This window comes from Phyllostomus discolor, chromosome 10 (assembly GCF_004126475.2).
Source record: "Phyllostomus discolor isolate MPI-MPIP mPhyDis1 chromosome 10, mPhyDis1.pri.v3, whole genome shotgun sequence".
Classification (NCBI taxonomy): domain Eukaryota; kingdom Metazoa; phylum Chordata; class Mammalia; order Chiroptera; family Phyllostomidae; genus Phyllostomus; species Phyllostomus discolor.
The window spans coordinates 45,012,556-45,029,592 of record NC_040912.2 but is presented as its reverse complement, the minus strand read 5'-3'; the positions used below and the strand labels follow the sequence as shown (position 1 = coordinate 45,029,592).

General features: G+C 38.4%; 1 protein-coding gene and 1 pseudogene across 1 annotated transcript in view; both read left to right on the top strand.

Moving 5' to 3' along the window:
* Window positions 1–17,037, top strand: part of FBXL13 (F-box and leucine rich repeat protein 13) — a 268,523-nt gene that overhangs the window by 8,695 nt on the left and 242,791 nt on the right. Inside the window, exons 2-3 of the mRNA XM_028526008.2 lie at window positions 12,269–12,372; window positions 12,834–12,924. Of these exons, the coding sequence (XP_028381809.2) occupies window positions 12,269–12,372; window positions 12,834–12,924 (195 nt within the window). The remainder of the gene's footprint in view (window positions 1–12,268; window positions 12,373–12,833; window positions 12,925–17,037) is intronic.
* On the top strand, window positions 7,640–9,031 carry LOC114507691 (annotated as a pseudogene).

The window sequence follows — 17,037 nt, the reverse complement described above, 5'->3', positions numbered from 1 at the left end:
GAGGGAAGTTAAGAATGGTATAGGAAATGAAGAAGTAAAAGAACTTACATGTAAGTCTCATGGACACAAACTAAATAGGGGGGAATGCTGGTGGGAGGAGGGGTACAGGGTGGAGGGGGATAAAGGGGAGAAAAAAATGGGACAACTGTATTGCATAATCAATAAAATATACTTTAAAAAATAGAAATTATTAAACATTTATGGTACTCTTTTTTAGTAATAGATTATCAACCAAACTCAATACATAACGTCTTGAATATTTTGTGGATATGGAAAAGTTTTTAAATATAATATTAGCCAGAAAAAAAAGGAGATATAAAACTATACAGTATCCTATTTTAACTTTGTAAAAAGTGTATGCATTGCAGAAAGACCAAGTTTAAAATTTTTATTACCTGTTACTTATTATTGGCAGTATGATGGTTGATTTTTATTTTCTCCTTTGCATTTTTCTGATTTTTTCAAATTACATAGAGTAAATACTGGTTTTATAATCTGAAAGTAAAATGTTCATATATTAAAACAAAATAATGACATGCTGGACTAAGTATAGGAAAAAATGCTCAATGTTGTCTTTCTCATACCATAATCTGATGATCTTTATTGATGGAGAATTAGAAAGGAATAAACAAAGACAGCACAAGAAGCATAAAAGCATGGGAAACCGCTGGGAAATGTGAGTTTCTCATCATAGGTAGCCAGCTGGCTGGCTGGCTGGGTTGCAGGCCTGTTCTGGTCTCTCTGGGACCAGAGCCCTTTGCCTCTGTTCAGAGAACTGAGGTCTCTGGACATCCTGTTTCCTTGACGAGCCAGCCTCTGTCACCACTGGCATCCTCTCAGAATCCTCTCCCTCTGGTTCAGCTTCTAGGTAAGCTTGCATATGGCTAACTGCACACGGTGCATACTGGTAGAAGTTTCCCTGTCTGTCTGTCTGTCTGTCTCTCTCTCTCTCTTAGCACAATCTTTAGGTTTTAAGGTAGAGAAAGTGCCCTGGGAGGAAGAAAGCTCTGCTTCTTCCATTTATACCCATTTACCAACATTCAAGAGCAACTCTGATTTTATGTGCATTATAATTGGCATTCCCATGAGTCTGGGTTTTTAAAAGTTTTTTTTTTTCTGATACACAAAATGACTTTGAAACCACTGTGATCATCCTGGTTCTGTCAGGAAATAATCTCTTCCTTGATAGTTAATGTCTCAGTGTTGCTGGAAGCTAGTCTTTTCCCTCACAGATCATCAATATTTGGCATAGCTTTCGTGCAGCCTGGATGTATTGTTTATACAAAGTATATAAACATAGAGATACAGAGTGGTCTTTTTATTTTTTTAGATCTTGAAGTTGAAAGTTCTTTTAAGCTTTAATTTTAGATTTCAAATAAGTGAAGTAAATGGTTAAATATTTGGGAATTTGAGAAATAAAATACTTTATATTATTTTTAAATTTTATTTTAAAATATTTTATTTATTTATTTTTAGAGAGAGGGGAGGGGAAGGAGAAAGAGGGAGAGAAACATTAATGTGTGGTTGCCTCTCGCACACCACCCACTGGGGACCAGGCCCCAAACCCAGGCATGTGCCCTGACTGGGAATTGAACTGGTGACCTTTTGGTTCACAGGCCCACACTCAATCCACTGATCTACACCAACCAGGGAACTTTATACTATTTTAAGCTCAGGAAAAATACATTTTAGAAATCCAAAGTTTTTTTTTTAAATGTCTGCATGTAGACATTCAGCACCTGACCCTAGATAGAATTGTGGGAAAACAGTATATTCTGATTACACACTCTCACAGTATTCATCATGTCTCTCTGAAAACTCTGAGATACTTACCCCACCACTACTGGAATCGCCTTGCTTGGAGATATTCCTTTCAAGAGACATTGTATATTTTTAAAGTATATTTTATTGATTATGCTATTACAGTTTTCCCAATTTTTCCCCTTTTATTCCCTCGCCACCCTGCACCTACCAACACTACAGCATTCCCCCCACTTAGTTCATGTCCATGGGTTGTACATATAAGTTCTTTGAGTCCTCTGTTTCCTATACCATTTTTCACCTGTCCTCGTCTATTTTATGCCTACCAATTATGCTTCTTCTTCCCTGTACCTTTTCCCCACATTCCTCCCTTTCCCCCCACTGAAATCCCACTATGTGATGTCCGTTTCTCCGATTCTGTTTCTGTTTTAGTTGTTTACTTAGTTTTTGTTTTCATTGTTTTCTTTTAGGTTCATTTGTTGATAGCTGTCAGTTTGCTGTCATTATACTGTGCATAGTTTTGATCTTCCTTTTCTTAGATAAGTCCTTTTAACAATTCATATAATAAGGACTTGGTGATGATGAACTCCTTTAACTTGACCTTATCTGGGAAGCACTTTATCTGCCCTTCCATTTTGAATGAAAGCTTTGCTGGATAGAGCAATCTTGGATGTAGGTCTTTGCCTTTCATGACTTTGAATACTTCTTTCCGGCCCCCTCTTGCCTGCAAGATTTCTTTTGAGAAATCAGCTGATAGTCTTATGGGAACTCCTTTTAGGTAACTCTGTCCTTTTCTCTTGCTGTTTTCTATTCTCTATCTTTAATCTTGGGTAACTTAATGATGATATGCCTGGGTGTGTTCCTTTTTGGGTTCAACTTCTTTGGGACTCTCTGGGCTTCCTGGACTTCCTGGAAGTCTATTTCTTTTGCCAGATTGGGGAAGGTTTTTTTCATTATTTATTCAAATAAGTTTTCAATTTCTTGCCGTTGTTGTCCTCCTTCTGGGACCCCTATAATTCAGATATTGAAACATTTCAGGTTGTCCCAGAGGTTCCCACGTCTCTCTTCATTTTTTTGAATTCTTGTTTCTTCATTCTGTTCTAGTTGGATGTTTATTCCCTCCTTTTGTTCCAAATCATTGCTTTGAGTCCTGGTTTCCTTCCTGTCACTGTTGGTTCCCTGAAATATTTTGCTTTATTTCATTTTGGGTATCTTTCATTTGTTTTTTCATTTTTCAATGAAGTTCAATAAATCCTGTGAGCATTTTGATCACCAGGGCTTTAAACTCTCCATCAGATAGGTTGGCTATCTCCTCATCGTTTAGCTCTCTTTTTGAAGTTTTGCTATGTTCTTTTATTTGGGCCATATTTCTTTGTCTTGGCATACCTGTCAAGTTGTAAGGGGGTGGGGCCTTAGGTATTCACCCAGGCAGGGCAACCCTCCTTGCTGCTTGTGGGGCAGGGGCCAGAGAGGGAACAGTGCAACTCACCTGCTCAGCTCTAGCCCCGCTTTCCAATGAACTCTCATGTGAGACTGGGAGTTTCTCCCACCAAGGCAACTGACATAGTCCACAGTCAGCTCTGAATCTCAGTTTCCCCGTTTAGCCAGCCCTGCCCGCACAGTACTCACCTCACCACAGTTTCTCTCAGCTGGCCCCACCCTCGTAGTCTGCTGCCTGGTGTGGATTCTTACTGGTTTCTTGGTCTGGTTGACTGTTTCTTTAATTCCTTGGTGGTCGGAGTTCCATGCATTTTGATTTTCTGACACTTCTGGTTGTTTATTGATTTTAAATTCATTGTTGTCCTCCTTTTGGTTGTGTGAGGAAGCGAAGGGTTTCTACCTACACCTCCATCTTGGCCAGAACTTCAAGATATTTTATTTTTAAAGATATCATTAATACAGGAGCTTAAACAATGAAACCCTGTTGGCAGAATTTCAGAGAGCAGGTTATCAAAAATATTTAGAAATTTCTGTCTTCTTCAATTTTTTTACTAGGCAGAAGTCAGCCCACTGTCTACAAACAAGGCCTGCTGAATAGGGACCAAAGATAAATGAGATATTATGGTATAGTGTCTACAAAATTATTAAGCAGCTATTTATGCAATTGTATCTGAGAGTGAAAAAGTGTTCATCAAATTGTTACCTCAGATTTTGGTTTAACTAGGAAATAAAAGAGTTTGCAAAACTAGATCTGTCCAGCAGAGGGCATATTTAAATCACAAATCATGATTTTATGGAAAGTTTTCTATTTTTAGAAATAATATGATTTTTATTTTTATGATTTGAATGCAGTTTTTATGCCTTATGTTTCTTTTTATGATTAATTTTCCAATCTTTGTTTTTAAAATGTACTTATTTTTAAATAACATAGACTCTATTATGGGCTTGTTTGTATGTTTTCTTTAGGAACTTAATTGCCACAATTATTTGCCAGATACACAAGAATCAGGATTACTGAGTATATGAGTAAAGGATCACTAGCTAATGTAAGAGAGAAGGAACTGGTTCGCTAACTCATTTCTCTGGATCTTGAAGTGAAGAGGTTGTGGCTTCTCCTGAGGGCAGTTATATTTGCTGAGTTTCTGAGCCCAGACAACCAATTGTTCTAGAGTAAACCCATGGGATTCTTAAACAACCAAAAAGCATATAATTTATTATTTCTTCAGTAACAACTCACTTATCTAGGGATTAGACAGTTGGTAACTGCCTCCTCTTTGGACCAGGCACAATCCAACATGTGTCAGAATCTGTTGACTTGATCTCAACCCATAGAGACTACATATCCTCACCTGTCCAGTCTACCTGAAAACCCCTCAAGCCCTGGCACAGAGGAGCAACTTCCTCTCCCTGAGGTACTTGGCCCCTTTCAGTAATCTTTGATATATTTTGTTACAGAGTTTCCAAAATAAAAATTTAGTGCCATCTATTTAATGTTGACAAGAATCCCCTTTATTTTCAAATTTTTAACTTCCTAATTTCCATAGAAACAAATTAAGCTTACTCCTAGAAAAACAGTATGCCAATTCCATCTTTACCACCTATGTAAATTTCAAGTATTTGTGAAAGGTCACTTTGGACTTGGTTTGAGGCTGGGGAGGGTAGGGAGGTAGAAGAGACTTTGAATAGTGTTTTTTTAAAATATATTTTATTGATTATGCAATACAGTTGTTCCATTTTTTTTTCTCCCTTTTATCCCCTCCACCCTGCACTGCTCCTCCCACTAGCATTCTGCCAGCCTCCCTGCCCATTTAGTTTATGTCCATGGGTCTTACATGTAAGTTCTTTGGCTTCTCCACTTTCCATACTATTCTTAACTTCCCCCTATTTTGTGCCTACTATTCTATTTATGGTTCTTACTCCCTGTACCTTTTCCCTCATTCTTCTCCCTCCCATTCTGTGCTGATAACCCTCCATTTGATCTCCATTTCTGCGATTCTGTTCCTGTTCTAGTTGTTTGCTTAGTTTGTTTTTGTTTTAGGTTAAGTTGTTGATAGTTGTGACTTTCTTGTCATTTTACTGTTCATAGTTTTGATCTCTTTCTTTTTCTTAGATAAACCCCTTTAACAATTCATATAATAAAGGCATGGTGATGATGAACTCCTTTAACTTGACCTTATCTAGGAAGCACTTTATCTGCCTTTCCATTGTAAATGATAGCTTTGCGAGGTAGAGTCATCTTGGATGCAGGTCCTTGCCTTTCATGACTTGGAATACTTCTTTCTGGCCCCTTCTTGTCTGCAAGATTTCTTCCGAGAAATCAGCTGACAGTCTTATGGGAACTCCTGTGTAGGTAAGTGTCTCCTTTTCTCTTGCTAAAGATAAGGTTCTCTCCTTATCTTTAATCTTGGGTAATTTTTTTTAAAGATTTTTTTAATTTATTTTATTTTTAGGGAGGGAGGGGAGGGATATATATATATATATATATATATATATATATATATAGAGAGAGAGAGAGAGAGAGAGAGAGAGAGAGAGAGAGAGAGAGAGAGAGAGAGAGAGAGAGGCACCAATGTGCGGTTGCTGGGGGTTATGGCCTGCAACCCAGGAATGTACCCTGGCTGGGAATCGAACCTGGGACACTTTGGTTCCCACAATCTTGGGTAATTTAATTATGATGTGTCTTGGTGTGTTCCTCCTTAGGTCCAATTTCTTTGGGACTGAGCTTCCTAGGATTCCTTGAAGTCTGTTTCTTTGCCAGATTGGGGAAGATCTCCTTCATTACTTTTTCACATAAGTTTTGAGTTTCTTGTTGTTCCTCTTCTCCTTCTGGCACCCCTATGATTTAGATGTTGGAACGTTTAAAGCTGTCCCAGAGGTTTCTAAGCCTCTCATTTTTTGAATTCTTGTTTCTTGATTCTGTTCTAGTTGAATGTTTATTTCCTCCTTCTGTTCCAAATTGTTGATTCTAGTCCCAGTTTTCTTCCCTTCACTGTTGGTTCCCTGTATGTTTTTCCTTATTTCACTTTGCATAGCCTTCACTTCTTTCTCTATTTTGTGTCTGTAGTCAACCATTTCTGTGAGCATCCTGATTGCCAGTATTTTGAACTCTGCACCTGACAAGTTGGCTATCTCCTTATTGCTTAGTTCTTTTTCTGGAATTTTGATCTGTTCTTTCATTTGGGACATATTTCTTTGTCTTGGTGCACCTATTAAGTTATGAGGGGCTGAGCATCAGGTATTTGCCAGGGCGGGACAATCCACATTGCTGCACTGTGGTGCTGTATGTGGGTGAGGGGTCAGAGAGGGAACAATGCTGCTTGCTTGGCTCACACCCTGCTTCAGTCACTTTCCTTGTGAGCCACAAGCAAATTGGGCCCTTCTGGTGCCAATTCCTTGGTGGGTGGGTTTATGTATGTTCTAGGATCCCATAGGTCTCTCCAACAAACTCTCCTGTGAGGCTGAGAGTTTCTCATGCCACTGCAACCCCCATAAGTTTTCACAACCAGAGGCTTTGAGACTTTCTTTCCCTGTGCTGGAACCCTGGGTTGTGTGGTCTGTTATGTTCTTCCCAGTTGTTCCTCCTGATTTATCCACATGATGCCAATGTGAGACCACCAGCCAACTGGCTCCACTGATCCTCCCCACCCCTGCTAGTTGGCATCCTTCTCTTCCTTTATGAGTCTGTCCTCATTTTCCTTGTTAGTTTAGTTTGTTCAGTTTGTCCCCGAGCCTTTACTGTTCTACATGGAAGTTTCCCACTTGCTAAGGGCCCACAAACATTCGGTAATCACTGTTGTCTCCACACTCACAGAGCAATTCTTTTTTCTATTGCCCCTTAGGTTTTTAGCATATTTCACTGTGTTTATTTGAATATCTAAAAAGATGAACAAGAGTTGCTCCCCTAAATGTCTTGTATCTACCCATAGTTTTAATACAGAGTTACTATCTCTCTGTTTATATTTAAACTATTGTTCTATGAAGTTCTCTCTCACCACCATTTCCCCCCAAATGCATTTGTCCTAATCTCATCCTTTAGATTTGGTACAAAGTCAGTCTCACCCTGGCCTTTGAATAAAGCAAAGGAATGTTTTTGAATTTCTTTTCTCTTTGTACTAGTTTCCCCCTCTAATGGCAGTGATAATTAGCAATGGAATGGTTAAAAATAGTGATGATTGGTTGCTAGCATTATTATCTATTGAGTACTTATTTTGTGCTAGACAATGTTCAAAGTACTTTATGTATATTAATTCATTTAATTTTCATTAGTCATATGGAATATGTACCTTCATTATCTCATGTATAGTTAAGGAACCAGAGGAACAGAGAAGTAACTTGTCAGAGGTTACATATTAGAAGGTTACAGATCCAGGACTTAAATCCAGCAGAGCACACACATTCCCCAGTGCATACTCACTGCTGTATCGCTTGCATCGTGTGATCCCTCTGCCTCTCACTGCTGCTGTATTACCAAAATGTCACTTTCTAACAAGCTGACTTTGGACACGCTGGATGTGAACGGGAAGTGGGTCATCATGAGAGTGGACTTCAATGTTCCTATGAAGAACAACCAGATAACAACCAACCAGAGAATCAAGATTGTCATCCCAGGCATCAAATTCTTTATGGACAATGGAGCCAAGTCAGTTGTTCTCATGAACCATCTGGGTCAGCCTGATGGTATCCCCATGCCTGACAAGTACTCCTTGGAACCAGTTGCTGTAGAGCTTAAATCTCTGCTGGGCAAGGATGTCTTCTTCTGAAAGGACTGCTTGGGTCTGGAAGTGAAGAAAGCTTGTACTGACCCAGCTGCTGGGTCTGTCTTCCTGCTGGAGAACCTTTGCTTTCATGTGGAGGAAGAAGGGAAGGGAAAAGATGCTTCTGGGAACAAGGTTGAAGCCAAACCAACTAAAATAGAAGCTTTCTGAGCCTCACTTTCCAACCTAGGGGATGTCTATGTCAATGGTGCATTTGGCACCTCTCACTGAGCTCACATCTCTATGGTGGGAATCAACCTGCCACAGAAAGCTGGAAGATTTTTTATGAAGATGAAGATGAACTACTTTGGCAAGGCCCTGGAAAGCACAGAGTGACCCTTCCTGGCCATCCTGGGTGGAGCTAAAATTGCAGACTAGATCCAGCTGATCAGTAACATGTTGGACAAAGTCAATGAGATAATTATTGGTGGTGGAATGACTTTTACCTTCCTTAAGGCACTCAACAACATGGAGATTGGCACTTCTCTGTTTGATGAAGAGGGAACCAAGACCGTCAAAGATCTGATGTCCAAAGCTGAGAAGAATGGTGTGAAGATTACCTTGCTGGTTGACTTTGTCACTGCTGACAAGTTTAATGAGAATGTGAAGACTGACCAAGCCACTGTGGCCTCTGGCACACCTGCTGGCTGGATGAGCTTGCACTGTGGGCCTGAGAACAGCATGAAGTACAACAAGGCTGTCACTGGGGCCAAGCAGATTATATGGAACAGAGCTGCGGGCGTATTTGAATGGGAACCTTTTGCCCGAGGGACCAAAGCCCTCATGGATGAGGTGGTAAAAGCTATTTCCAGAGATTGCATCACCATCATAGGTGGTGGAGACATTGGCACTTGCTGTGCCAAATGAAACATGGAGGACAAAGTCAGCCATGTCAGCACTGGAGGTGGTGCCAGTTTGGAGCTCCTAGAAGGTAAAGTCCTTCCTGGAGTGGATGCTCTCAGCAATGTTTAGTACTTTTCCTGCCTTTTGGTTCCTGTGCACATCCTCTAACTCTACTTAGTACTTTCTACATCTCTACTTAGTATTAGCTAAGGTCTCCCTCCCACACCCCCCACCCCACCAAAAGATTCAGCTAGTGGCCAAGAGATGCAGCCTAGGGACACTTAACATAGTTGCACAGCAGCTCACCTTTACTGCACCCTGGATTTGACTACATTCTTCAGGATCCCATGTGCATTTCCTAGTGGCTAAACCACTCTGCATTCTAGAGTGCATGTGTTTATATTTTGCCTGTTAACCTGTTAGCTTAATTATCTTCTTGTAGTTGCTTACTCTGATTAACATTGTCATTGTTTTGCTACTCTGCATGAAAACTACATAAAATTCCAGTTGTAGGGAGGGAGGGAGATGAAGTTGGAGATATTAAATAAATAATAAAAGTATTCATTGAAACTGTAAAAAGAAAAACCTGGTAGAATTTACCCACTGCATTATCTTGCTCCATGAAAGGTGGGTAGCAGTAGAAATGTACAGAAATAACTGTCCTGGATTAACTCACTTTGGTCATCAGTACCCAGACATCTTTCAGAATATTTGAAAAATTTTAGGGACTGAGATTAGGGAGGCAGAGCCAAAAGAAAGTTGAGGATTGCACAATTGTTTTGTGATTTTACAAGCTTGATAAAGTCAATCTGGATAATTAAATCATGGCCTTTTTCTTGTCCTTGATTGTGTAAGTTTTTACTAAGAAAATAAGCAATAATAAAGCCCTGATTAATGTTTTTGAGAGTCAGACATTTATCATTTGGGAATGTTTGCATATTTCACCTCTGCTTTTGAAGACCAAGCTAATGGTTTTGTAATTTTTGTTTTCAATAAGTGGGAAAAAAATCTATTAATTCACTAAGTATGCTTTCGTATTGTGTGAACTATGTACAGGTCACACAATAGTATATAAAACCTCAGGCTATTTTATTTTGCCTAGTGTGAAGGTATGAACAGTGAGATTTCTTATGCAAAAAGTGAACATTTGAGCTATGCTAGTTCCATATGCTTTTATTAGCATTCCTTTCAACCTGAATTGACTTCAGCCAGATAGCTTTTCAGGAAATAATATTTTCTGATCTGTGGAGCTTGGAAATATAAAGAAATAAGCAATTTCTCATAATCATTAATCAGATGCTAACTTCCTTAAAAATTCACATTAAAGGTAAATTCCATGAAGGTACAAGTTTTCAGACTCTGGAGAATGTGTAGGTAGGAATAACCCTGAATCTAATCAAAATATAGTTCCTAGGCCCCACCTCAGAGACCAAATCACTCCCTAGGTGATTCTGATGCAGATATCCTTCCTCAAGGTGCCAGACAGATGTAGGAAAGGACACCAAGTAGGGAGTACAGAAACTCAGTACTCTGGGGACCCAGGCACACAAGTGTAAGAGAGCAGATGACCTTTTATCAGAGCTATTCAGGGAGCTGTCTGACGCCTGGCCTCCATGTAACAGAAGACTTCAGCCCTTTGGTAACAGAAGACTATGCAAATCCAGCTTGCATCTTTGGTAAGAACCTCTGATTTCCTGTGCAAGTACATTTTCTAGGTTTGCAGGAGAAGGAAGTCAGTCTGCAGATGGCCAAGTGCTCACTGTGAGTGGTGATGGGGCTCGGTCAGGAGGCAGAGTTGGAGAGAGAGAGACTTCTAGGTCTAACTATTTTGTCACAGTCTTAAGGGCTGGGTTTTCAGCCTGCAGGATGCACACTAAGGGGAACATGGAGCTATTGCAAAGCAGGAAATGTGCTGCACAGGGTTTAATCAGGACAAATTATCCTCTTCTTTTTGGAGGAATACTACAAGAACTGCTGAGAGCCTCAGGATCTGCTGACACTTGGCCCATGGAGGTGGGAAGAACTGTGCACAACTCAAGGGGTGGAATTGCTTTGTTGATGAGTGGGAGAGGCTATATGTGAAAGCCAGAAAGAAGAAGCTGTATGTGAAGGAAAGCCAAAGAAAGCTCCCCACCCCCACCCCACAGGAGATAGTGAACTGAAAAGGGAAGAGAAATGTCTGGGGGGGATTCCAGGTGGTTTCTGTGAGGTGTGTGCTGTAAAGCTTTTCCTCTATCTCAAATGGAGAAATATATGAGATAATTCTGTATGTCTCACCAAAGTTTCTTCTTTGGAGAGATCTGCAGTAGGAAAAGAAGACGGCAGCAGTTTTCTGAGTTTCATAATGTGCTTTAACCATTTTCTTAGATCCAGTAAGGTGTTTGTTTCCCACCTAGGGGAACCATGCTACAATCTTCCAAATATCTACTCTGTAGGTGCTGTGAATGGTAAAATACAAATATATTTCAAAAAGACTTCTTGAATCCACAGTAAATTTTTTAAAATTTTTAAATTTTAAATTACAGTTGACATACAATATTATATTAGTTTCAGATGTACAACCCTGTGATTAGACATTTATATGATTTATGAAGTGATTATCCCAATAAATCTAGTACCCATGTGACACCATATATAGTTATTACAATATTATTGACTATATTCCCTATGCTGTGCTTTACATATGGGCCCTTTAAGAGGAAAGCTTGGGATTCCAGAAACCATGACACACTCAGACATAATCCTGACTGGCTTTCACAGCCAGAAATTATGGGGACTTCTCTTCCCATCACTGGAACCCTGGGCTGGGGGCCCTGGTGTGGGGCTGGGACCCTTCGCTCCTCAGGGGGAACCTCTGCAGTCAAGATACCCCTTTGATTTTTAATTGCCACACCTTGGTGTAAGACCAGCTGGTTATGCTCCTACTAGTCTCCATGTGGCTTCTTCAGCTAGATTTCAGGCAGTTCTGAATGATGACTGTTCTGTAGTTTAGTTGTAATTTTGATGTGGTTGTGGGAGGTTTGGAGTAACACATTTACTTACTGTGCCATCTTGACCAGACCCCACAGTAGGTTGATGGTGGATTTTTTTTAATCACTTTTATGGTTGAGTCCAAAGTATTTTTGACTTTAAAAAGGAGTTCCTCATAATTAAAAAGGGTAGAAACTACTGATCTGAAGGATCAAAATTATGTCTTCAATTTGACTGTAAAATACTCATTTAATGTAAAACACTGGGCAGGGACTCTTTATTGTGTCATTTGTGATGGATTTTAAAAAAAAGGAGTAAAGGCAAACTGCATTGGGTTAGACTTTAGCACTATTTTACACTGAATAAATATAGAGAGATATTATAAAGCATGTATATGTGAATCGTCATATTATTTGACTTTGTAATAATGAGAGAGGTCTGCCTGTTGCTCAGGGAGAACGTGCAGATCCAGAAACACTGATTCCTCTTCCTTTCCTCAGGTTCTGTTGTGCGGTCTGCTTGTTACATGTCCTCAGGATCCACTGAGGTATTTAGAGGAAATGATCATCACTATAATGAAAAATGGCCTTGAAAGTCTTCTATGGTGAGCATTGTTTTTGATTTGGGAGATATTTTGAAGGTAAGATGCTTATGGTATAGGGTATCAAAAAAGGTCTTGCTAATGAATGCTTCCAATCTCAAGATTCTTAAAGAATCCCTCCATATGCTTTTAAGTCTATAAGACTTTGATGGGAAAAATTTGCCCATTGGTTCTCAACTTGAGAAATTTTTATAGTGTGTTCATCAATACTACATGCTCTGGGGCAGTTTATTTCTAGTTGGAGATGAGGAAAAGGAGGCATGTCTTCTTGAGGAGCACAGCAAAATCTTGAGGGGGGTAGTTTGAAAAAGTCCTCCTGGTGATTCTGACGTGCTTTTTCCCAAGAGGATGTGTGTCTTCCTTCCCCTCCCTTACACTCCATCCAAAGAACTGCTGATTTAATTATGGAACTAACTACTATAAATTGAAATTAATTTTGACTGTGTTTTATGATTTTATTAAAGGGATATGTGCATTGATCCAGCAATGAAACCCAAAATTCGGAGATTATCTGAAACTTACTTGGAACAACTTTTTGGATTGGATGATCAGCTGGTAAGGATTAGTGATCAAGCATTCTAAAATATTATTTTTAAGTTTTGATGTAGATTCTCAAATAGAATTCAGATATTATGAGCAGTATGAGATTAGACTGACTTTGCAATTGGGGGCACTCCCAAAAGTGATAGGACATCACCAACACACTAAGACACACACATTCATTGTAATCCCCCCAAATTCCCAAGAAGCACTGAGACAGGAATTTATTCTTCTTCTTTCTGATAAATTTTTATATTAAACTTCCCTTTTACCTCTTCCTCCTTCCCCTCCTTTCTTGCATCTTTATAATAACAAACATAACATGAAGGATATTTTATTTTCGTTCTAGTCTACTTCCTTCTGTATTCCTCCCCCTTTCATTCTCTCTGCCATCTGCCTAGGAATTATGCTCATAAAGATATGGCCAAAACATTAATGAGATCTAAGTTAAAAGCAAGCCCAATTGTTAATGAAAGGAACGACCAGCTCCAACAGCTGGTTTTGATCCTGTAAAGACGCTTTTAGAACAAAGACTGTGTATCTAAGAGAAGCTAAAATAGCAAAAATCATGTGGGAAGAGAAATACTGACACAAATCAGATGTGTGTGGGACTGTGTGTGATACCTCCAGAATCCAGTCTGGTGTCTCAGCACAGGCAGGGCTGGGGAGTTGCTGGTGAAGTTGGGCATTGATAAGTGGAATCAAAGCCACAGTCAAAGTGGGTACCAAGAGCCAGGAACAATCTGAAACATCCTTTAGAAGGATGGGTGGACAGTAACACTGGATCCTAATCAGTGGTCTGCAGCAGAGAGACAAAAACAGAGGGATGGACTATTTCTGCCAAGCCTGGAATGATTCTGAGGCCCTGGTACACTGGGAAGAACACACATGTCTGATCCTTGTTGGTCTGCATCATGTTCTGTGGTGTTTTAATGAGTTTATCAAGCACAGACTTTCACTCTACTGTGGAGTGTAGATATCTGTAAACCAAGTTCCTGGAGATGTTTGACCTCAGGAGCTGAGGGGCAGCCTAGGGGATGGGATTCTATGTCTCCCATCTTCATCTCCTACACGCTAGAATAGTTCTGCTTTGAGTATAATATCACTTGAAAAAAACTTGGAAACCATTGCTTATAAGATGCTGAAGTTGTTAAAAACTACTGATCTAGAGGGGTAAACCCCATTGTCAGTATTTTGAAAGCAATATTATAAAATGCAATTAGATTGTGTCCAGTGTCTAGGTAAAAACCTATAGATAATTTTTAAAAATTCACAGAATTCCAGCAGACGACATAGCTACTCCAACATAAAGTTTTGTTAAAGAGGAAATCTCAGAGCTATTTCATGATGTGGATAGTGCAAAGAATAAAATGCTGGAAACTGATCCTGACTTAGCAAGGAATATGACAATTCACCAAGGCTTAGGAAACCTACTTCATATCATAAGTTAATAAAAAAATAGAAATTGTAATAGATATGACTTTGCAAAGTATAAATCTCCAGGTGCCTTGGATGCCTAGTTAGAAGGCTTAACCTAGGTTGGATGTAGATTAATTCATTTCTCCTTCACCCTCAGTGAAAATTGAAAAGTTGGGTTTTTTAAACAAAGAAATAAAACACTAATTTGTAATGTTTATAATATTTTAACTTTCCTTCTTAAATTTTTCTCTTTTATGTGGTAATAACTGCCAGTAAGAGAGTTTTTAACATTTTAAAAAACATTTTAAAGGCCATAATTTTAATTTTTCATGTTGATTATTAATATCACTTTGCATGGTTTGAGCATCCATCCATTTTTATGGTCTCACACCACACTGTCCTACACACTGTGCGGTACACAGCGAGGGCAGCCTGAATGTGCCTATTTATAAATGTGTATTTGTTTCTACTAATGTAAACAGAGAAGATTTACTACAGGAAACTAAGTCAAACAGTTACAGAAAAAATAGGAAATGTTTTTATAACAGTAGATATATGGTTTAACTGTGTGTTCCAAGATGAAAGAATCAACCACTGTAAGGAGGAAACTAACTTCACAGACTTGATTCTCATTTCTTAGGAAATGAAATCTCCAGATGAGCCTAGTAATTACAAGGAGAAAAGGCATCTATAACGTTAAAAAATCTTTTTATTATGGAAAAATTTAAACATAAATAAAACACAAGTAGAGAGAATGCCACATAGCTTCAACAATAATCAACATTTTGCCAGTCATGTTAATTATTTCCCCTTCCTTTTTTTGCTGGAGTTTTAGAAAGCAAATCACAGGAGTTGTGTTATTTTACCAGTAAACAATTCAGTGTGTATCTGTTACAGGAAGCGAGGCTTTTAGAGAATGTACCATAGCGCCATTGTCTACATAATGGAATTGGCAATAATTCCTGAATATAACCTACTGCTGATTATATTCAGGTATATAAATTCTATATTGACTCCATATTCAGGTTTCCCAAATTGTCTCAGAAATGACTTTTTACTTATGGCTCCAAGCTGAAGTCCATGCAGGTTCCACATATTGGCTTGGCTGTTATGTATTTAATGTCTCTTATGATCTACAATAGTTTTTATTTCTTATTTTTTCCATGTCACTTATTTATTGAAGAAAACAGATCATCTGTTATGTAAAATGTCTCACATTCTTGTTGTTTCCTCTGGTGTCATTTTGTTTGTTCTGTTTATTTCCTGCGAATTGTAGTTAGACCTATAAATTAGTATTTAAGTTCTTTTTTGTTTTTTTCCTTTTTTTCTCTTGGTAACAAGAATACTGCATAGGTGATATTACATTCTTCCTGGTGCATCACATCAGGAGTCTGACCCAGTTTTAATGAACCTTGATACCTATAGACATTAGCATAATTGCTTATTTAGTTTTATCTCAGAGTGCACAAATGATGGTTTCAGAATAACAAAACCTTAAGACCACTATCAAACTACCAAATGCAGGTCAAGAAAATCATGCAATTCTTTTTGCCTTTAAGACTGCAAATTAGTATATTTCCTATCAGATATTTTCAGTAAAAAATAATACATTTTTTGTTACCTAAATTAATTCTTTCTTTTGTATTGATGGTCACCTTTCTCCCCTTTCAATTATGAATAACATTACATGGCAGCAAAATCAAAACAATAAAATGAGGAGTATCCAGAGAAATATTGCTTGCATTTCTGCCTCTGTACCCTCCCTAACCCCTCCCTTCCTCTAGATAACCAATTTCAGTAGTTTTTAGTTTATTTCCTTTCATTGTTTCTTTTTGAAAAAATACTAGCAAATATACCGCATTCTCCTCCCCTACGGCTTCTTACACAGAAGTAGCAGACTATATATAGCCTCCTTCTTTGCTTTTCTCACTCAGTATGTCCAAGAAATCACTCCCTTATGTGACTTTAAAATAATGTTATCACAGGGGTCATTGAGTAACAAAATCCTAAAGTCTAAATGAAAGATGTGGACTTAAAAGGTCTTTCTCATGTAACAAACAATGTTTGTGAAAAGGAAACTTAGGACTCCAGGAGCAGGTGTTTTCATCATTTGGGAGAGTCAGACTGGTCCTGTGCCCCACATGAGAATCAGTTGCTTGATAACCATACGCAATACCCGTGCTTGTTTGCAAAATCATTCCTTTTCTTTTGAGATTGGGTAGGTTATTATTTCCTGAGAAGGCATTAAAATAAGTTTTACTGGAGCCTGGAAGGAATACAAATGATGAAGTGTGTAAATAATGAAGATATGAACTAGATTCGTGCTGTTTATTTTAGGATAAGTTTAAATGTAAAGTAAGTAAGAATAGTTAATGATATGGCATTTATGTATGTTTATCTCCTATATATGACATTTGAGAGTTCTAAACAACATATTTATGTTTTCAATTTATTTTAAATTGCTTCAGGAAATTTATTCAATAAAGTTTGTAATAAACACTCACATGTTTAAGAAAAATTAGTTTTTAAAATTACATTTATTTAAACCTGTTAATTAAATAGAGCACTAAAATATAAATAGCAGTGAGTGTTTCTGTCCATTCACAGAAGCCCGTTGGGCAGTGAAGTCTTCTTAAATAATTTGAAGAAGGTCAAAAAATTAGAAACTCATCATAAAAAATTAAGTCGTTGTAAGTTACAGATACTGTT